The 24,045-nt window shown below is 38.2% G+C and overlaps 1 protein-coding gene across 3 annotated transcripts in view; it reads right to left on the minus strand.

The window, feature by feature from the left end:
* The window catches only part of ATXN7 (ataxin 7), an 89,055-nt gene that overhangs the window by 30,833 nt on the left and 34,177 nt on the right, over window positions 1–24,045 (minus strand). For all 3 annotated transcript variants that reach the window (XM_075052985.1, XM_075052986.1, XM_075052988.1), the window contains one exon: window positions 7,387–7,491. In XM_075052985.1, coding sequence (XP_074909086.1) covers window positions 7,387–7,491 — 105 coding nt within the window. The remainder of the gene's footprint in view (window positions 1–7,386; window positions 7,492–24,045) is intronic.

A 24,045-nucleotide genomic window follows, 5' to 3' on the forward strand; every position in this document is an offset into this window, starting at 1 on the left:
GCTCTTAAACAGGTTGCAGCTTCATTCTTCTGCACTCAGCTTAGGGCTGCGTGCCAAACCCTGCGTGCCCACGGCCTGCCCTCCCGATGTGTGCCACCTCCTCTGGCTGAGCTCCAGCTTGAAGGAGTGGCTTAGGCATTAGAAAGAGCCCTTTTAACTGTGAAGGAAACCTTCCAAGGATGTGGAGCACGTAAGCTGATGCAGAACCGCCTTCCCTGAACCTGCACAAAATCTGAAACGATGATTATGACAGCTGTGTTCTGCTCCACGTGCCATTTGATCATTCAAAATGAGTTCTGAATGGTGAAACTTAACATTGACTTTTAGACCGCTTAACTCTCCCATTGTCAATCACTTTTAATTGTAGACCTGATGTGACTACCCCAGCTGGCTTCTTCCAAATACACTCAACAGCTACTTTTTATTAGAACTATTTGTTCTCTTCAGATCTTACTTCAATCCATTCATCAACGTACTAACTTTCTCCCTCTTGCTGAACAACTATTTCTGTAAGCCACAGTGAACGCAGCACTGATTCCTGTTTTCCCACAAAGATAAATATCTTTGTTTTTCTTTCTTTCCACTTGTTCTTCCCCTGTCAATGTTTACCTTGAAAAGGGAGCAGTCAGTCCCCATCTCCAAGTACCTAGCAAGGAGATCACTATAAAGGAACAGGGTTTTCATGGAACCCTTGTATAATTTTGTATGTTAGACTTGTTTTAAATACTTTAACATTTTAGAAATAGAATAAGAAGATATTCTGCCAGTAATAAACCACAAGGATTTCTGCTTGTAGGTCTTCTGCTACAGCAAAACAGTATGAAATTTGATTCATGCTAACCAAAGGTACGAAAAGCCAAAAGTACACAAAAGCACTTGTAAGGTTGTAATATTTTAGCACACACAGTGCTGTAGGTAGAATAACATGAGTTACATGGTAAGCGGTAAACTGAACAATCAATTTCTTTTTTAAATCTGAAGCTGAATATTACATTTTTTGTTTGCTAATACTTAAAATTGCTTTATGTCTTCAATCAGAGCTTGACAAATCCAATGTACCCACAAAAAAGGAGGACGTTTTACTAGAAAACTGCCATCAACTTTTCAAACAGACTCCCTATGCTTTCATGCAATAAACAAAGACCACAGCCATTACGCTTACAAAAATAACCTTCTGCACATGAACCGTTTGTGACGTTACAATTAACCACAGCACCTAACTTCATCGCTCCTTAAAATCTGCATGGCACATTTGGTATTCAGCTAATGGCTTTGGGGTACACATTTCAAAGCCCGAAATATATTTACAGAGTTTCTTTCCAGGTGGTAATACTTTTGTATTTAATTATGCATTATTTAAAAATAACTAAATAATCAGCTGAAACATTTTTTTCTGAAATGAATCCTGTGCTGACCTCTGAGCCCATTCCCTTTTGGGAATATGCCAAGTTGATTCTTGCAAAAGCTACAGAATTTCACAAATCTCTGCCAAGAAATTAAACTAGTTGTTGCTGGACCCGGAGATTAATATCCAACTGCTGGAACCTGGACTGCGCGAACTACTGTGAGAGGACTATGTATTTAAACAGAAGCTGCTGAAGCTGCCAATGATAATTTGTTAAATCATATACATTAACTCGAGCCATAATATGCCAAATGCCACCTGTGCACATTTGGCAATATGCTTGGCAGATTACTCCAGCACATCTGTGACACACCGCATAATATTCAAGTTTTATTTTGGTTATTAGACTACTACAGAAGATTACTGATACCCAAGAAAATGTTTTCATACTGCTTTAAAAAGACATCAGTGAACAGTGGACACTTAATTACTGAAACAAATTGCTTGCTGCCAAAAGTATGCAGGCCATAATGAAGGCTTATACCTCCAAAACATGGATGAGCTCAGGCAATCTCCTATGAGGGGAAAAAAAACCCCCAAAAACAACCCCAAAAACCAGACAACACTCCCCCCCTCCCCCAAACAAAACAACCCACCCAACAACAAACCCCCCAATCCTCAGGTCCAATGGCTTTGGAACAAGATTCAGTACATTCTTTTCTTTTCCTCTCTGCTTCAAATGCTGCCTTGTACAGACACTTTATCTTTGACTTTGTAACCCATGCTAAACACTCTTTCTAGTCTATCCTAAACAAGCAACATCTGCACAACTTCGAAAAATAAAATTTAAAAATATTAAGTACTGACATTAGATTTTTCAGAACAATTAGCTGCTGCCAATTTCAAGGTAACAGAAGAGGGTAGGACAAATTTATATTCAATTCACAATATGTCAGAAGAACTCAAATATGTAACGCTGCAGGGACTGTAATACTTAAATTACATATGATATAACATCCAAAATACAACAGCATATTGGCAGGCATAGTTATCGGATCATTTATCCCAATTAAAATCACAACAAATATCACAGTTTTTCAAATCCAAGCACTTAACACCAACATCAAAAAAATCCCCTTATGACTAGCCAAAGTAGTAAACCTGCTAACTAAAGGTGGGTGTGAGAACTGGCTGAGAGAGGAAGGTGTATGGTTACACAATTAGATGAAGGAGATTCACAAGAGACCTTACACTGACTTGCAGGATGGACCCAAGTAACACAAGTGAACATCTCTTCTCTACTGCCAGGATCTGCCCCTCTGAGTCTCTCTAGGCTGAGTATAAGGTCGTGTGATGACCTTCTCTATTCCAAACTCACAACCTCCTGGAAATCACAAAAGGTGGGCAAATCTGTATTATTATCCCATTTCCAAATCCTATGCTTCAGGTTTAAACATACGCTGATCGGAAACTGAAATGCTTAAGCAATTCCCCACCAGCACACAGAGCAGCAGCAAGCAAAGCTGACAGTAGCTGCTCACCTTTGCCACTGCATGCCAAACCCATGGAAGTTAATCAAAACACTAGACATAGCTTTTTAATGACTCAACAGCCCAACGCGCTATCATCGTCTCTTTCCAATACGTACCGTATTAATGGTTTTCACAATCACTACATGACTCACAGGCACTCTCAGTTTAAGTTTTGCAGGTAGCCTTCATTATTATTGCTGAGAGTTTAACCTCACTTTGTATTTACGGAAACCAAGGCACAGAGGAAACAAACAACTCTGCAAAAAACCTAGGAAAAATTAGAAGGAAGAAACCCCACATCTCTACACTGATGCTACTTCCACATTGCTGAGTGATCTCCTCGCTCTGAGCCACAAAGCAGCCCAGATGGTGCAGAGAAGCAGCTCTCCTCAGACAGGAGGCTGATAACCACAGGCAGATGCGATAAACCCATGGAACGGCTGAAATACCAACGAAAGGTCATACGGCCCCAAAACCACGTCACTTCAGGGTTTCTACCAACAACCTGAAATAACTGTCGCGATGGCTTCCTCAAAGAGCAACCTTTCGGTGCAGCACGAGAACCGTATCTAGCACGTTTTCGTGGGAAGGAGAGAGAGGAAATAAAAGGGACACAGGCACATCCCGCTGTCTTGAGGAGCCTGAGAGTTAGCAATTTGACAGGCAGCAAAGTAATTTTTACTGTAAGAATTTATATATTGAGAGTAGACTGTGCAGGGCCATAAGATAACCACCTGATTTAAATATAGAGAGAGGGTCTATGTGGCATGGAAATTGGAGAGGCTGGCACATGATCATCCAGAGTGTAGAGAAATACGCCAGCTGGAGAAAAATACTGCGTTTTCTCAGAATAGGTCATCATGATAGGCAATCTCAGGTGCTTCACCCACAAGACTGAATGCCTGAACATTATATCTTTTTTCCATCTTTCACCACAGAGTTGATCTTGAGCCATCCAAGGAAGATGCTGATACCATGAAAGCGTAACCATTCAAAAAGCAGCAGGAAGAATAGTAGCAATAAAGGACTTAAATCACTTGTCCAGCCCCACAAATGAAGCAGCTGAGATGTGACTGAACAGAGGATTTGTCTTGAAACAATTCCTCCCCGTCTGGCTGGCCTGCTCCTGCCCTGCCAGATCCCCAGCATCACTGCCACCCTAGACCAAGAGGGTAAAATCGTTCATGTACTGACAGTCAGTTGTTGTACACAGGCTCGAAAAAATACCACAAGCAGCCTTCAGGTATCTCATTATATTAGATTGCTTTTTAAAACTAACCTACACATTGTGATTTGCATACCAATTACGTCACCAAATTTTACAAATCAATGATAGCATATATACCAACGGTACAGAATAAATTATTAAAATGGCAATTCATACTCCAAACGCATGCTTGCCTCAAAAAGCAGAATTTAATTTTGAATTAATATCTCTTCTGGTCAAACCCATGATATATAAAAGTATCAGTTACATACAAAAAACTGTGATTTGTATCAATAAAGTATTTTACTAAAAAGGTCAAATATTCTGATGAATGAGGTTACATTTAATTATTTCTAACTACTTGTGGTCCAGGGAAAAAAGCCAGCATATGTCCTGCAATGCACTTTCAGCCTACCTAGTTAAGTGGTTTATCACAAATATGCTTTGGAAGAAATTAATTAGCTCATTAGGTTTAGCTAATAGTTTGTTTAGCCTTCCTTCGACAAAAGTGACATTTTAAAAGAGCATATTCTACTACTTCAGAAAACAAAATCCCACATGACAAGTTTCAAAGAACACCAAGTACAAGCGACACATACCACCAGGAGTTGTAGAATATTTTAAGAGATTACTATTTCTCTGGTAACAATTAAAAATAACTTTAAAAGACCCTAAGAACATCACAAAAAGGTACAGCCTCATTGATGCACTGCAGTTTTTCAGAACTTGAAATAATCTCTCCTTTATCAATCCCTGAAATAATGCCACAAATAAAAGACCTAATTCAGGGCAAACTGACTGCAATGAATCCAAAGAGTGGTTTACTTCCTTGCTATCATGATAGTGTACTTGTTGTTTTAAGAACCGTGTGTTTTGAGGACTTCAGCAATTTCCTTCTCCTGAAGTACACTGTGTTTAAAAAAAAAAAAAATACATCATTGCCTGGTAATCAATCACCTGCCATATTTATCAGCTCTCACATTCAATTTGCTAAAACAAGGGACAACTGCGTAAGAACTTCAAGAATGTGAAGGCTGATAAAAAGCAATGAGAGCTAGCGCTACACAAAATCACCAAGTCAGCCTTCTTACCTTTCTGAGGCTATTAGTTTGGCAAACTAAGGTCCTTTAATGACAGTCACCCCACCCAAGCCTGTTTTTCTCATCAGAATGACCCCGCCTGTTTCCTCTGTACGCCGCAGCCCTCACCAAGCCTCTTCATCATTCAGAATAGGCTTAAGAAATACTAAGAATAACCTTGTTATTTCCATCCCCTCCTCCTACATTTCTCTCGAAGTATGAATCTGCCACTGATGTCAGGTTTACATTAGAGGAGGTTTCATTCATGTTTAGAGATCACACTCCTAAAATGTGATACAGAACAGGAACATTATGTTAGTATTTATTCTTTAATTTTTTTAACATATTTTCCATACCTTCATTTTGTAGTTCTCTCTTCACTGTGTCCCTTTTAAATTGCAAGTAGTGCTTAAAGAAGAGTTTGAATTAACTTTGCATAACAAGTTTAACACCGGTACAAGCAGCATTACAACACCGCATGTTTTCATGTCCATGGTCAAGAAGCAATGCCGTACCTATTCAGTTCTTGAACTGTTTCTTCAACCTGCCCATAAGGTGGTCATGCCAACAACTAGGATACTGGTTCCTACAGTACAGACACCTGTTTGTCAGACAGTATTTAGAGATCACCTGCTCATTTCAGAATGACAGCCCAAAGTGTCTGCAGATATCCACAGCTCTCCATCACTACCAACCTGAGCCAGTTCCATATTACTGACCTGAAGATGGAAGATTCAATATGCCAACACTCAGAACTGGGTACCATCCAGTCCTCCCCCATAAATTTATTTTTAACTGTCAGAATCAATTTAATATCATATTTTAGGAGAACTTATTGGACGTCCCAAATTGATATTCAGTGACAGGTGAGGAATCACCCTGGCAAGGGGTGGACTTGCTTTTGGCTGATACAAAGGCTTATAGCAACAAAGAGTAAGAAAAGCTGATGCCCTTTTCTTCTTCTGGCTCCCTACAGCTCTGGAGACTTACGTCCAGAAAACTGTGGGGGTTTTTAAAAATTTTATTAGTACTGTCATCCACAGAATAACAAGCAAACTAGTAAGAAACCTATTCAGATTCTTCTCTGAGTCACTCTGTGAGACACAAATCCAGCAGCAAGGGTAGAGGTATAACCCATAAGGCATTATAACACAAAAACAAACAAGTGAGAGGTGGAAAAGAGGGAGAAGTTGTTCACACTCTGCACAGCATAGGAAGACCCTTCCCCACTCTCCAGGAAGCAGCAGAAGCGAGTGTATCTTTTCTTGACAAAGGGCTGGATTATTTAAGATGCAAGAAAAGTTATCACATTATCCCTTGTTCTCAACACTAGAAGAGGCTCCCTACCCAAATCCAGCATCTTCTATCCTTTTAAACACCGAGGCAATCAGTAGGTGCACTGGCCTAGAAAAAAGGGAATGTGTACAAATACACACACACAGAGGGAGGAAGGAATAGTTCAGAAGTCTATCTTTTTTTATTAGCACTTGGTCAGAAAACATCTCATGAATTTCTCAAGAAACAAAAAGCTGAATTCCAAAAACCTCCTATCCAAATATTGGCATGAAATTGTTTGAGGTTTATTTCTAGTCTTGAGAGGAGTGTGGAAAAGAACTGCCAACCTCCCCCAGTTAGGTTTGTAGGAAGTAACTGAGCACTTGAACTTACGTAGCACTTCACATTTTCTCAGTCCTCTATAAACACTGGCTAACACCAACCAACACAACAAGAGCTTCCTAGCAGAGTTTATATACAAAACCATCGGACCAGTAAAACAAACACAAACTGATACTTCTGAAAATAAATAAGCAAGCTTACTGGCCATTGGAAGCATACTACGTTTTATAACAAAATTTGTACGTTTAGCTCTTAGCTTAGGTTCACACTGTAACAGAACCCGCGTAAAAATAATCTGTACAAATACACAAGGAGAAATGACACACACAAACACACTACACATACTGTCTGTGAAATACACTATATATGTCATTTCAAAATTGAACTGTATGTATGCAGCATTTCAAGAAGGCATTAAAAAAATTAAAAGGAACAAGATCTTTACGTAACTGCATTACAATGTATATAAAATGATTAAACACAGGTTATGTTCTTTGACATTATTTATAATGTAATGATCTATGTACCATCAATTTTTAGAAAAATTGCCAGGCTTAATCCTGATTTAACCTCACGCTTAATTATTAAAAATAGTTAAGCACTTACCATAATGTGATTGAAATGCCTGTGGTTTTACGACCTGATTACAGTGGTTACACATCACCAAATAGAAATCATCATGAGCCGGGCAAAGACCAAATATTGGCATATCTAAAAACAAAAAGACAAAATGGCATCTCTCAGCTGCTGACAATTATTGAAAAACAGTTTAATTACAGAGCCATGACACTAGTGTTGAAACATAATTTTAATACATTTGTATCAAATTTGAAAATGAGGAAAAAAGAGCATATAATGCAATAGATAATTTTGTGCTGGAGTATTACAAAAGCAAAAATCTTCCTACAAAGATAAATGTAAAAGGAGCGATTACTTGCAGAAAACATCTATTAGAAAACTGATTTAGGACTGATTAACTTACACCAGATGCAAGAATGTAATAAAAAAAGACTGACTTCAAATGGCAAACACAATGTAAGAGGGGATGTTTTATGTATTCTGAAAGGGGTTTGGATTTTATTCCAATTTAAAAATGAACTTTATTTTCTATTTAATTGTTTTAAACCATTTTAAACACACAGTCGTTTACCAGGCAGTATTACATGCCTAATGGTTTTATTTGTTTAACAGTGCATTATAGTCCAGCCATCTGCTGCCAGAGATCTGTGTAATAGCTATATTAAGAGAGAGAAATAGAGATAACAGTATGTCAGAGCATGTGTGGATTTCAGAGATAACACACATACTTGCAGACTTTTACTAATAAAATTAGTTTCTACAATTTTGGTTTTAAGAATACAGTTTCTTAAGAAGAGAGTTTAACAGTTAAAACTGCATTCAGAGACTACTGGAGCATTAAATACAACATTTACTACACAACTTCAAGGTATATTACATTTATATAACTAAAAATGTTATTCAGTCATAAGACGACAAAAAATAGGAAACTGCAAACATAATAGTATAAATTCATTATTGCCAAACACATGGCTAAGGGATCCATAACACTAAAGGTTTAAAACTGATATAAGAAAACATTTTTTTAAAAAAAAACAAACCTCAAGTAATAGATTTATCTTAACAGTAACTTAGAAATTAAGTTAAACTTATTTATCTCTGTGCTAGAATTGACCCTAGAGTTTTGTTTTAAAGCTACTAATTTGCCTATGTGTATTTTTAACAACATGCACATTTTTGTTCACTAATGGAACACCAATTATGAAATAAATTGAGTGGGCTGCACTTTAAGAGTGAATGTGCCATAACGCAAGGTAACTGCTGGCAGAATGACGCTGTCAGCCCTGTAGAGCCCCACGGACTCCACTTTGTTCCTCCCAGACAAAAGAATGTATCCACACCGAATGGCTTCCAGAATTAAGGGCTCCCTTTGTAGTAAGTATCTTCATCATAACAATTTAATTACTTTTCGTTAAAAAAAAAAAATAAGGTCTATCCCAGGTTTTCCAAAAACCTTATCAGTGCTACCTTAAAATTAAGCACGATACCTGCAATAACAGCTGCAACTGGATTTACAGTTGGATGCAAATACAATGACCATGGATATCTGACATGGCTGTGATAGATCAGAGCTACACTTATCTAAGTCACAGGCACCTTTTCACAACTGAGGTTACATTAAATAAATAAATAAAATTATCTGATTTGCACTGCATTAAGTAGCAAGTCTTGCTTATTTATTTATATGATATTTATTTTTAAAAGTATGAAGACCTCAGGCACACCTAACTTGCTGCAAAATAGGCAAAACTAGTAAATATATGGGGGGGGGAATCAGAGAGGAATAATAAACTTCTCTTTTTCAGTATCTACTTTCTGTGATGCAATATCAAGCTAGGTAAGAAAAAAAAAAGTATAAACTTAAATGTCATTGCTAATATTTCATGCAGGAGCTCTTCGGGTATGCCTGCGTAAAAAGGTTTCCACACGGCAAGCAAATACTCCAGGGTCACTTCCATTTGACTACTAATACACCGTGATGAATGGGACAATAACAGTGTGCACTGCCTGCTATTTACATTGTTAATAGCACACAGACAGGCTACTACTGTATAACGTCTAACAAACTGTAAATCCACACCCTGTAACCTGTTCTCATAACTGTACCTTTCAGACAACACTGGATTCACAGACTTTACACCAGCTTGTACAGAATGCAGGGGGGAAATTGTTAACACGAGAAAAGGATTGCCTACTTTTGTGTCTCTTGTAAGATAAAGCACTCATTGACACTAGTCTGAGACATCACGCTCACTCCATTGAAGTACACTTTATATGAATATTTGCTGGCAATACAGAGCTGCAATTTTAAACAACTGAAACAAAGTGGCAGAAATTGATGTTTTCCTATTTCAGTTGAGGGATCCCAAGAAATCCAAATGATTTACGAGTGTCCTTTACACTGTGAAGCACATCTTCAGAGTTTTAAAATCAAAGCTCCAAGTGACAGAAAGCAGTGCCAAAATACTAGGGAATACACAAACTCATAAAGAAACATTCTAAGAGTAAAACCACTTGACAGAGAGAAAAGGATTTATCACAGAATCATTTAGGTTGGAAAAGACCTTTAAGATCATCGAGCCCAACCGATTTGCTGCACACCCAAAATCACAACCATGATTTCAAAGGAAGTCAGACACAAGACTTCAGCCAGATTACACAAATCAATGGAAAAGATCTTCTACCCCCGCAGTACTCTCCTACAGTACTGATAATAGAGCAGCATCTAAACGGAACCAGCAAGTGAAGGTTAGAGTCTTAAATGCAGCTCCTTTATTTTACCCCATATGAGGAAACAAAACTATAGCTTTTTATTATCAGAGCATTTATTTAAATAGATACAATCAAATCCTTTTGTCAGAGAAACCCATAGGGTCCCAAATAACCCTGGAACCTGCCTGTGCTGAGCATTGCATGAACACACAAGACCAGCCCATAAGGGCCACAGACTAGATACCAGTGGGCAAAAAGCAGTATCAATACTTCAGAGAGACCTGAACATTAGTTCTAACAATGTGTTTGAAACTGTAAGGAGTGGGACCCAACCGAGATCAGTTAAGACAACTGCAGGAGACCTGAATCCACACTTCCCAACCCAGGAACCTCAGTCTTAGGTAAGCTCCCATGTGTTTAAATGTGCTTCACTGTCATTTTAGTCAAGCAGAGCAAGAGCAAGTTTCAGGGAAATCTTATTTCTGTTTCTGCGTTCCAATGGGGCAAACACCTATGCGTCACTGTTATGAGAATGACAAATTAGACCATGCAAATGTTAGAGAATAATATACAGAATAGTTTAACAAAACTTATGTAAGAAGTACGTACCACGAGTAGGAGATGGATGCCTATTTTTCTGTTCCCCTCTCAACCACTTATGAAAGTTCACAAGTCTTGCAGTTGATATTCTAATGTCTAATACTTTATACCTTTTCCATTTAATGACATGCAAATTCTCTATTTAAAAGTCTAATGAAATTTATAGTATTTCACCAGTGTCATTTCAACTGCACTGTTCCTCTGAGTTTAAAGATCACTTTTTGAAATGCTTCACTGTAAATGTAAAGCCTGTGCCTCTCAAGGAAGAGCCTAGCAACCATGATTCATATGTTCCTCTTTCAAAGCTGGGCTCATTTAACTCTATCCATCTGGGAATGTTTTTCAAGGTCAAACTAAAAATTTAAACTAAGACCTCAAACTTTCCATTTATTCTTCCATAAATGCAGTTATTTAAATGGTATCAACATAGAAATACAGTTATAGGAGCTGCTAGTTACATTAATTCTATTAACGCCATAAAGAAAAACAACTTCATTTACCTCCATAATATGAAACCTCTGAAGGTTGTGACCTCTAGAATTCACTTCTCCTTTCAAATGTAACTTGGTTACAGTGTTTTTAAAAAGGTAACTTTAAATTATATACTGCTGTACTCTTTACCAAGGCTAAAACAAGCCCGTGCCATAGGCAATTCTGAGATATCTTAACTGCATTATTTGTTGAGCATGTAATAAGGAAAATGCTTCTTATTTGGAAAAGGCCAGTATAGCATCTTTCCTAATAAAAAAGGAAAACCAATAATGGACAATCTGGCATACCATACATTAAGTAACATGGAGCTCAGCACGTCTACTCTGAAAAACTTTCTTAAACTGAGCTGCCATCTCCTCTTCTCCGCAGGGATGTAGAAGCACATAAGTTAATTCCTTAGGATTTCCAGCATTCTCTTTCAGGACCATTACACTCCAGAAATTCATGCATGTGGTCATTAAAAGTAACTGTGTCTGTGTCATCTCAATTCTATTCCTTAACATCACACACAACAGAACAAATAAAACAGGCTAAAAACCCCACAGTTAGAGAACAGGTCAGCAGTTTGCGTTTATCAAGCTACTAGATTCAGTGACTACCACAGCTCTGCTGCATACTTTTACAGGTTTGTTTTGTTTGTTTTTTTTTTTAAACACCCAAATTTATCAAATTTCCTACAAGTCTTGTTGTCCCTTTTCAGACTGGGACCATTGCACAGTCCATCTATCCTAGTGTCTAATAAGACAACATCCCTTTAGAAATGAAATATCACCAAAAAAAGTAAGGTCAAGATCTTCTCCAGGACAGCAAACTCTAGAGGAAGACAGTGAAAGGAGCCCTAATCCTGGCTGTTTGCAGACACCAGAGCAAAAGTTTCCCATTTTGCAGAAGTCTGCTCACCACGACTGAAAAAAACCAAGGAGGAGAGTGAAAACTGAAACAGAGGAAGAGAAAGCAAATCTAGCAAGGGCAGAAGTGAAAGGGCAAAGAACAGACTCTATCAGAGTGAGGGCGAAAGAATAGAAAGCTTGGCCAAAAAAGTGACAAGAATACATCAGAATACTGCAGAAATATTTTTTAAGCCAGAACACTGCTAATGCTCACTTCTTCTGTATCCACTCCCAACATAAACAGCTGCTTATTATTTTTAAAAGTCTGAGTCTGATTTATCACAAACATGTATGTACTGCTTGCCATTTAGTGTAATTTGACAACGGACATTTCATGCTGATGTCCAACATGAACAGTAAAATGTTTTGATCCCCACAGCGTAGCATAACATGCCTTCAGCACACCACCAACCTGATTATACTTCCAGAATATTTTTAATCACTATAGTTAATATTAGATGCATTAAAAACACAATGCTCTAGACTATTAACTTCACACTCACAATAGATATATCTCCCTATTATCTTTACAACTCCCCAAACACAGAATTTATTTTTCTTTTTACTGGGGCCTGATCCAAATCCACCCTAAGTAAATGTACCAACTTTTATCGATTCACTAGGCTTTCCATTAAGACATCAGGGAACTGTTCTGGAGGTACTATATAAGGAAATTGTAAATAAATCCCATTTTTTTGAAATGTTGCCAGATCTGGATTGTTTGAACTATTTACTTCATGGACCAAGTACGTTCAAATAATGTCCACAACAACTATCTTGAATACATTTGCTCCATACCAGCGGTGTTTTCTCTTCTCATTAGAAAAGAATTAGTCTTGATCATACTAAGGTAAAAAAATACGTGAGTAAACCTCATTTTAACTTGACTTAACTGGTAGATTTCTTTCTCTAAAAGCATGCTTTTATTAGAACTTTTCTTTAAGATAACACAACTCTTCACCAGCATCTAAAAAAATTTCGAAAAGGGGAGAAAAAAAATACACAGCTGCAGTAACTTAAAACTAGTTGACATCTTAAAGGAAAAGAGGTTTTGTGCCACCTCCCTGAATTTGCTTATAACACTTGTGCTGGGTACTGTCAGATCCTGTTAAAGTAATAAAAATATTTCTATTGTTTTACCCTTTATGGTTGCGGAGAACATGAACGTCATTTTAATATCTGAAAGCAGACAAAACCTCCCAAATTACTATTTTTAAGAGCTTGTGATTTGGGGGAGAGGCATGAAGAGGGAGAAGGAAGACGACTAACCAGCACTGACAACCACATGAAACAGCCTGCACCAAACGCGGGCAGATTTCAGACAGAAGGCTGAGCTTGGTTACAACCAGACCAACGGCTTATAGTCAGCCCAAAAAGCTAAAATTCTGCCAAGAAATCTGCACACGGGGTGAATCCTGCTGGATCTGTTGCTGATATTAGTTGTCAAGAACAAGTAATCTTCAGGTGCAAGGACGATCTTGGATGTAAGCCTGAGGCAGCAAGCTTTCTGCACAAACAGCACTACAAGGTATCTTAACTTAGTTAAGTAAAGCTCCCATCAATTCTAAGTCATATAGTCCCTTATTTTAATTGATAAGAATGTTTAAAAAAAAGTGATCTAGGTTAACGTCTCAAAACTTACCTTTCACACAGACTTTGCTTTCTGCAACTAAAATATTATTTTCTACACAATATTCTTCCAAACTATTTTCCAGAAACACTCAAGTGCGTATCATTCATGAACACATATGTGGTTTCGTATACTTACCAATGTTGAAATGATATTAGACTACTGGCAATTTTTTTACTGTGTACTATGCAAGATGAACAAAATAACTGAAACCATATAATATTCAGAGTGCTCTGGTTTACACAAGTTTTAAGCCAAAAGAAGAGATTCTAGTAAAATATACATACTTGAGGGTTTTCTTCAAAATTTCAAGTAATGAACACTTAAGTATTAATAGAACACAAGTATTTTATGAACCATATGTGCAGGCATAAAAATTTGTGCCTGCAAAGAACATATGCATAATCAAGCAAACCAAACATAAAATGATCAAATTTACATACAGAAACACTTCTTTTAAAAATCTGTCCCATAAGGCTCATGCTCATGTTGCCTCAGATACAAAAAAGCTTTTAATACGAAATAAAGCAAAACAAATGGACATTCTCATACCTAAACTGTTTCATTTAGGTTCAGAGGGGAGCATTGCTAAAGTATTTTCTGCAAGGTTATCTATTTTTAAACTCCTTGCCGACTCCACTCTGTACATTAAGCAACTTACATTTTTTGCACATACAGCTTTGAAAGCCCAGCTTTTTGATGAGACGTTTGAAAGGCACAGCTCTCCTTGGGTTCTGAGCACAAGCGCATGAACTTTGTTTCACCATGCAGTTGCTGACTGATCAGATGAAGGAGGGAACAGCTGAAGACTTGATTAAATGTTTTTACTGCATTTTCCACTTTGGCAAATATAGCAATTACACAGCATTTTATTGAAGCCCTAAGAATATGCAAACCTCAAAGTTTTGGCTCAGAGCAATGACTTTCACTTCAAGACCCAAAAACCCCCCAATCTAGTTTAACGAGGCACAGGAGCCGCATTACAAGATTTGATCACTGTCGTAAATCTTTACTAGTGTTAGAACACTTTGTCTCTAAAAGCAGAGTCCTCTGTCCAGTCTCCTTTTGGAACCCGAGACAGTCTATTTTTCCAAAGCTAAGGTTCTGTAGTTTTTACTTTGCTTTCCCAAATTCAAGGTGGAATCTTGCCCAGCAAAACCTGAAAGGGTGAAGAAGGACCTACCTCTCCTGGCTCACGTTTTCCGTGGGTCCAGCCATGCTACGTTTCCAAAATCCCATCCCCTGCACTGCCCCCTCCAGCAAAAAGGTTTGCCACATGCTGCAGGCAGCAACGCTCCTCCGTGCATACCCAAGCAGCAAATCCAAACACCAGTCTTTTTGCAAGGCTACGAGCACATTATCGCTGCAGTTCTCCTGTGGCCTTTCTTCCCTCTCCCTGTGAGGATGCAGAATGCAACACTGACAGTCGCTACGTCTCCTGTTCTCTAAAATTTAACAGTCAGGAAATTTCTGTACCATGCCCACCGATAAAAACTGAGCAGCAGATACCAAAGAGAAGTGTGTCAGGCACACATGCACCTGCAGCCTAGCGTGCAGCTGGGTGTTCTAATTTTAGGCTCGCAAGATTTGAATGTTCCCGTAATTATATATAAAACACATATTAAAGCAGACATCTAAGTATTTAGTTAAATTCTTTGTATATGAATTCAGCTACACACAATCTTTTGGAAAAATCAAGCACAAAACATATGTCAAATTGTTCATTCAAAACTACTAAACAGGTTTGCTAAGTTTATTACACAGAATAATACAAAATTTCAGTGAGCAAGTTTACAGAAGATTGTCTACAGAAAGACTGATTAATAGATTTCTCAATGAAACACAAGTAGCATATTTAAAGCTTTTCAGCAGATGAAAAAGTCTCCCCCCCCATTGTATTCTGTTACATCAGGTTTTCATCAGCAATTTGAATGTAGTCATCTGCAAAGACTATTCCCATTTAGTCATTAATGAGTTTTCAGAGTTAATATTGAAGATATTTTAAGTTCCTCCAGCCAATTTGTATAACGTCATGCAAATGCTGAACATACAATTTGTCATGTAAGAAATCTTCAAAGTCATGCATTATTTTTAGGTGACATGATCTCATCGTGCCACTACTGTATTTTAGGGAAGCCAACAAATTATTTATGTTTTTGTGTCAAACAAAACACAACAAACCCAAAACCTATTTGTTACATATCCAGTCCTAAAACAGCTTAAGGTACTCTCAAAGTTGAGTTTAATTTTGCGATTATGACACAAAAATTAAATAGACTTCAGGAAATAAAAAACTTGGAGTTCACACAGTAAAATTAAAATCTCCACTAATTTAATATGAAAGTGTACACAGAAACACTTCAATTATGCAGAAAAAAAGGGTCTATTATGGGGGGGGGGGAATAAGTTCTGGATAAGCAACTAGTCACAAACATAGCCTCAATTAAAATTAAATAAATTATCCACAGAATAGTCTAAATTGTATTTTAAGTCATATACCCTAAAGCATGCTACTGTTATGAATTGTTTTAACATCAACAGGTTCGGTACTTTTCTCCTCTTTCACACACAGCACTCTGGGTACATTGCAGCAGCCGTACTTTTGTAGTAGGAAAGAGGAAGTTTGTTTCATTTAAACCCAAACTCATGGTTTACGTAAAACTGCTCATTGCAGAAGTATTTTCATACATCGTGACTGCAAATGGTGAACATTTTCCAAGCTCCTCACCCTCTCCCATCTCCTACCTAGACATGCCTTTGGGGGGGGGGGGGGGGGGCGGAATTGGCACGTGGTTTTTGCTGTCTTTCCCTATGTAACCATCCATATCACAGCAATGCAACTGGGTGCTGGCTGTAACTCGGCACCGGGTAACTGAGGAAGTAGAGCACACGTTTTCTTACTAACTAAGAACTGGAGGAATACAATGTACCCATAACTACATCTTTTGCCATTGGAGAAAACAACACAATTTAGTAATAATAAAAAATAAACAAAAAAGTGGCATCAGAAACACCAGAGTCAATCAGTCTTTAAAAATATAAAACTTTTTCAAACCAGTAAAAATAAGAACTACAGACAGTTATGCATCTCTTGCACAATGGCATTATTGCAATCTTCATATTAAACACATCATCAGTTAACACGTTATTTTCCCTGCTACGTTAGACACGCATAGTGCTCATCTTTCAACCTCTTCTACCCTTTTCCTTGCTGAACGCAGCCCCAACTCCTGTGTGAGAGCAGCATGGCATGATTCTCTAATTGTGCAAAGACAATGCAACTTTGCACAAAGAATACTCTGCATACAGTTTATATCATGCACCTGACACCTGAGGGAGCAAATCAGCATATGCCAAAAAAAAAATTTAAGGAAAATAATGCAGATGACCTGTCAACTGAATTCTGTTCCAGTATTTTCTTTTATTAGGCAACCCAACTACCTAAAACCACCCCACCCCTGCCACTCCCATTCTCCATGCACTGGAACATCCACTTCAAAAATAAGACTGTTTCAATCACGTCTAATATAGCTATAAGGAAACTGATGCCTGCCGATTTTCACATACAGACTTACATTTCTGTACCCCTCTCAATTTGGCAGGTGCTATTAGTTTTTCCATTTAAAATTTACTTCCTTTGCTTTACAGATTTACTAGCAGTTCGTTTGATACAATTAAAAAAAAAGGCAACTTGCACAGCAACAGGCATTAAATGTACTATAGCAAAAAAAACCCCAACCAAACAACAAACCAGCAGTACTGTGATATTTAATAAGATTAAAAGATAAAGTGGAAAATAAAACAATGTTTTTGTTGTTATAGTGCAGTAAAAGAGCTAACCCACTTCTTATGTATTTGGACACACATGTAGTGACACAATTTTATACTTGGCTATTACATACCTTTAGACAAATAGATAAGACTATTTCAAGTATCTAGCTGAGGAACCAGTAAACTCTAAGACTTTACTTCTCACAGTTGATATATTCCAGCACATACAGAGCTAGTCATCAGAGCTTCCCTTCCAAGAGGGGATCTATCTGTTCAGAAGTGTTAGGCTTTAAACCAGTGTGAGTTGTCCTCTCACACACAGTTATATTAACTAAATAGGTAAGCACTGAAGAAAATCAGGCTACCTGTTCACAGTGTAAGGTTAGTAATTCCACAGGCCCAGTTCAGGCTAAAAACTCTTTAAGGAAGTGAATTTTTTTTATTATTATTATGGAATTTCAAATTCTTCTAAAGAAGAAATTTAGGTTTTGCCTTTGCACATCATCCCCCTTTTAGAATAAGCCCATCACTCTCCTTATTTCAAGATGTATTTCTTCACTGTTAAAAAGTGATTCGCCTTATTTTAGGAGCCCACCTTCAAAAAATTTTCCAGAATTCCATCTCCAAACATTACACATAAAATACATACCTGTTACAGAATAAAAAAAGACTTTGAAAACACTGGGTGAACAAATCTGTACCAGCTATTATTCTTTCATATGTGGCACTAGTTCTCTGTTACTGAAATCACCCATCTTGCTCTTAAACAGAAACAGGTTGTGAAGGACTGCAAATTTTAATATTTTTAAATTTAGATGTATTCAAAAATGAAGATCCCTTAGATCTTACTATACATGAAGAAGATCTGAAAGGGCTGACATGCTTTAAAGTAATTTGTCTGCTCTTTCATGGTCTGGGCCTCTATAACATAACCGGAACACCAGCCCACTTGTGATGTACACAGAAGGTAATACCTTCAGCAAAACAAAACAAAAGGAAAGGGGAGAAGAATTTGCTCAGACTACTTAATGTCCTGATTTGGCTGGTTTGGTCTAACTCACATTTTTGCCCCACACTTCTAGGACTACTTCTCTCCTCTGGTCCCTCTGCAGCTATCAGCGCTCCTGTCACACTTGGGAAGAAGGTATATGGATACGTATGAATGGACCTAAATACACAGGGGGAGGTGAAAAAAAAAAAAAAAAAAAAGAACTCTTCTCCCTTTTGTAGGCCAGCTAGGAAGCAAAATGCTCTACTCTTGGGGAAAAAAATACTGAATTGGGCACAAGTTCTAATTTTGAGACATCTCACGTCAAAAAGGACATAAAAACAATAAATCTGATTATACAAGCAGCAAGACAAAGTCATCCTTATGCAGATATAAGAAGATTAGACATATTCGGTGTATGACTGTGCAATGAGACACAGGCAAGTGGTGTCCCGTACACCCCTGAGAACCCCACAAACCTCAAGTGGTGGTCCCGATGCATCGTGTTACAAGACTAGGCCTGTTTGCAAACGTTTGTAGAGGAGATGTGATAGAAGATGTATAGAGTCAGTATTAAGCAAGAGGCACAGCAAAGAACATAAAGAGTTGCTATTCAAAAAAGCCACGGAAAAGAACATTTCAGAGCATTAGTTAACTGCCCCTAGATGACTCAGGATGACAATGCTAAGTAAGATTAAATAGATAACAGAAAATTGAAAGGTGAACGTTATCCTTTGATACTATAATGAATTTGTAGAGCGTACCACCCTCCAGTACACTGACAACAAATAACACCATCCACCTTCCTAAAACAGACAAAAGATAACTACTGCAAACATATCTAGGATAACAAAACCATGGTTTACAACAGAAGCGGATCCTTTGCCAGACGCAGCAGTTGCACGCGCATGAATTTCAGGACCTAGGCTGAGGTCTTCAGCTCAAACCCGCTCGGAGACGACGGCAATCTCTACTGGTGCCTATCCAGGGTAGGCAGGAAGCCAAAGCCACTGCTGCCAAACTCGTCGAGCCAGTCTTCCCAGCGCTGGCCCACAATGCACCGCTTTGTGTTTGGAAATAGCTCAAAAGCTTTTGCTTCCAGCAACAGTGTGGAGCACTTGGGGAAAGATGCCAAAGAAGTCCAAGAAAGGGTATCGCAGGGCCACCATAACAGTACGGACACCCCAAATGCTCCCATCAGTCGGTGACATCACCCTGAATCGCTGCGATGACGAACAACACAGTGCTTCCTGTGAAGCCTCGATCTCACAACATTACTCACAGGAATGCAGGAAAACTCTTAGCGTGATTAAATTATAAATAAAACTGCTGATGCTGCACCTTACCATCACGTCTTCCCATTTTACCATGAAGAGCACCATCTAACCCGACTGTGGTTTTGGTCCGTTCCCAGGACAGGGGCCTTCCTTCACATCGTTGTGGTTATCGACGATGACTCTCGACGGTGTCAGCAGGACAGAGAATTGCAGCATTGCACAGAGAACCCCTTTTTCATCCCAAGCCGTTGTAAACAAGCCTCAAACGAGACACACTGACAGCACACTGAAGATTTTACTCCTGTGCTCTACCTACTCTGTAGATAAAAATAGCATTCTTATCTCCAAGGCTATCAAGCTAACACTTCAGATCATTAAATTCAGGCCACAAAAACAACAGAAGAGACTTGCAAGTTTTATTCCAGCAGATGACACAGTGGTCTATGGCCCTACATTTCAGGGCACAACCTGATAGCCAGGCAGAACCAAAAGGAAATTTCCCAAACAAGGGCCCGTGCGTTTTGGACTTCTCCAAACACCCCATGGAAATAGTGGTATTGAAATAGCCAGGCAAAGCAAACTAAGTCAACTGGCTATTAAAGCAGGTTTTACAGAAGGAACAACAGATAAGGAAAGGGCTCTGCTCAGCCTAGATACAAAACATAATCAAACCGTACCAGGTGTAGTTCAGACATCGGTATTTCCCCCAGTCTTATAACGCAACTGGTATTAGAAGTCTTCCTTCAATCACTTAGCCACACACACAAAAAAAAGTATCTAGGACAAAAATTTGCAACCTATTACATAAGCACGTATTTGACTAGCTTTGGTAGGCAACACAGATATATTGAATTTGGCTCAAAACTTCTCCTCTGTAAATTATGAACTACAACATGGAACAGAAGCTCCTTAACAAGTGTGATTTCTAGACAGTTGCTTTGGGTAACACAACTTACACAGAAATGAAAAACAAAATTGCTTTCCGAAATTCATCTTTAAGTACTTTTATGAAGTAAACGCTGCCTATCAGGAAATTCATTTAAGCCTTTCCTCTCAAATACTTCCATTTAGTACCAGCGAGAGCAGAACGACTGCCATCTCTCTTAGCAGAGCAGAACAGACACATTCAAATACAGATTCTACGTTTTAAAAAAACAAATTATCTGAAGAAAACATCCTAAAAACCAAAATTATATTCCTTACAAAGCAAAGCCCAGCAAAGCCTTCTAGTTGTCAGAGGCAAGTTAAACTCTTTTAATACATTTCTAGTGTCATTCTAATTGAACAGGAATGAAACGGACAATTTTAACATCTCCTGGGAAAATTTATTATTTTGAAAGCTGCTTTCCAAATTACTTTACATGGCTGTCTCAATAATCCAACACCCACACTGTCTGACTATTGGGAACACTTTTCGTTCCTTTGACATACCCATCAAAAATACAGCCAGTTAACCCAAATCTTTGCAGAGTTTGAGGCCTCTGGATATTCCACACTACTATAGATTTGTTCTGAGGGGATAAGAAGAGTATTTGGTATGGCTTACATTTACGTATACTGTATAGATGATGTCTCTTTCTCCTTTTGGCATCATTTTCAACAGCCCTCCAATAAGAGATAAAAATAAATGACACCGTAACTCTTCCTCAGCAGAGTAACCCAGATTCAAATGGTATTTTCTCCAGTTCACAGTTACTGGGAACCACCTCGGGATTTTCAGCCAAAGAAACTTTTGATTTCTATTACTTGGCTTTCTGATGTAGCTAATTATTGAAAATAAATTTTAAAAAAATACTAACCAATGTGTTAAATAATATAAACTAGTTCTTACTTGCTGTTTAGTTTTCACAATACACTACTTACAACTGACCCTGATTTATACTGTAGTTATTCACTGATACATCATCCCTAACGCACTTAAAGGTAACCAAGATACAAGATCTATGATGCTATACTATCATGTAGGTAGCCATGTAAAAATCAGATCAGATTCACTCTGAAAAGATACATAATCAACCACTGTCCGACAGATTCTAGGATTACCAGACCAAATACGTGCAGGAAAAATTCAGTATCTTCTTTAAGCAGCTATCACCTTGTTTTGGAAACAACTTTAAAGTTAGAATGCAACCATTATTTCACAAATCCTTCACTCAGCAGAGATGGAGGAGCTGCTTAATCCAGCATTACTGGGAGGAAAAAAAAAGATTGTAGAACCACACCCTAGGTGTAAACCAATACAGATTTTCTTCTGTATTTTAGCCTGAAACAATAGCCAGAGGGTGTCACTTAGGCTATACACACCTTGACAAAGCAATGGCTACAATATCTAGGGGCTGACAATTAAAATGTTTGCATAGCGAAGTACTTCTCTGCCGACTGTCTGATCACAAGGTTGCAGTGAGTGTGGCTGTCGCACACATGCAAACTCTCCCGCCCGCCAAGCCCCATAACCTGGTCCTGCGTCCTCCCTCCAGTCACAAGCAAAACCATGTTGACTTCAGGGGCTCATGGCAAGACCTCACATCCCCCGATATCACTAAATACACTAGCAGAACTCCAATTTTCCCACCGACAACATCTACTACATTGTTTATGCAGTCAATGAAAAAACCTGTAGACAGAAAACTGAATTTATGAAGGGCAAAATACAACAGAATTTGACGTTAAAGGAAAACAAACATCCAATTTACTGTGTATTCAGCACATTATTTGCTTTTCAAATTTAACTCATTAAAGTTTCTACACTTCATTTTAATGCAAGCTGCTATAGAACTTTCAGGCAACTATATCAGCATTAAACTATCCAACAAACTTTCTTGCAAATAAAACTGAGGGGGCTCTAAATTTCAGAACAAAAGCACACATCATGGACTTACAACCTCAAAGCTGCTCCCTCTTGAATTTTAGCCCTTCAGCTGCTTTGTATACATTTTTTCAGTGCCAGTTGAGATCACTGCATTTTCTATCACACTATGAACAGTTGATGAAAGATGCAAGTCCTGCTTAGTCACAGAAAAGCAGATCGAGAACACTGTGTAAGTTTTCTGGCTGTTATAATCCCATCAGAAGAGAAGAGAGGCATAACCAATTATCCGTTTCACCTTTTACTATCAATGAAGTTTGTCTATGGGCTACGCTGAAGCTATCAAAAGTTGAAATCGGGGCGAGGGTGAGCTTGTAAATAAAAGATTCTTCTCATGGGAAAACAGGTTACCACAAAACAGCTTATTCCACAAGGGCTGACAAGCAGCATTTACACACAAATAACTGAGCATCTGAGTATTTCTAATCTACTTGAGCCAATAACCTGGAACATTTACCATCACAGTGATCGTTTCCAAAGCTAGTGATCATGCCTCCAAGTGATGTGGGAGCAGCTGCATGTGCAGTTTACTTTGATGAAGTCATACCCCGTAGTATCTGGGGTTACCACGAGTATCTCTCTCACCACGAGAATCAGTCTGACAGCCACTGCACCACCGGTCCTGGCTCACAGCTGCACACAGCCTGCACAAGCAGGAAGAACTTTTGACTGTGCAAAGCCTTCTAGCAACAAGAACACCAATTACAATAAATTCATTGCCTTCCATGACAACTGCTTTTACAGTCATGCTACTCTGCTCCATTATACTTTGAATTCCCTGTGCCAGATTTTAACACTTGCTGCTAAAAACTTAAAGTGCAAGTACTCACCTCTGTGCTGTCACCTAAGCAGTAAGAATGTCTAGCAAGTAATGTTGTGTATCATACATATGGGCAACTTCCATAGCAGTGGTGATTTTACTCATTAAAAGGGAAGAGAAACAACTTTTAAGCATCTTAAAAACTATTTAGAATAGTTAATTACAAATCATATACTATAATGATTTGTGAAAGATGAAATCTTTTCTGTCATGTAAGTGATAAGAGATCTCACGTATCCCCAGCTGGCCTTTGGTAGTTACAGCCATAGGCTAGGCATAGTCAGAACAGGTGTAAGAACTCTATGCATTTTCTTTTATAGATCCACTGCAATGGAAGAAATAGCTTTTAAAACAGTTACCTTGGAGAGAGTAATCTGCATCCTCTTAACCCAATTTATTTAAAAGTACCCTTCACTAAGCCTTTTTGTCTTTCCTGCTCTACTTAGATGATAGTGTTATCAATTCATGTGAAAGTCGTATTGCTACATAATATTTATCACATTGTTCTTCTCTCACTCAGCATTTGTTGCTCGATATAGAACAGAAACTATACAAAAAGCAATATTTAATCAAGTATTATCAAGACATCACCTCTTCTGCATAGGGATAACCTAGCTAATCATACATACCACTTAAGAAG

The sequence above is a fragment of the Buteo buteo genome, chromosome 21 (assembly GCF_964188355.1).
Source record: "Buteo buteo chromosome 21, bButBut1.hap1.1, whole genome shotgun sequence".
Lineage (NCBI taxonomy): Eukaryota > Metazoa > Chordata > Aves > Accipitriformes > Accipitridae > Buteo > Buteo buteo.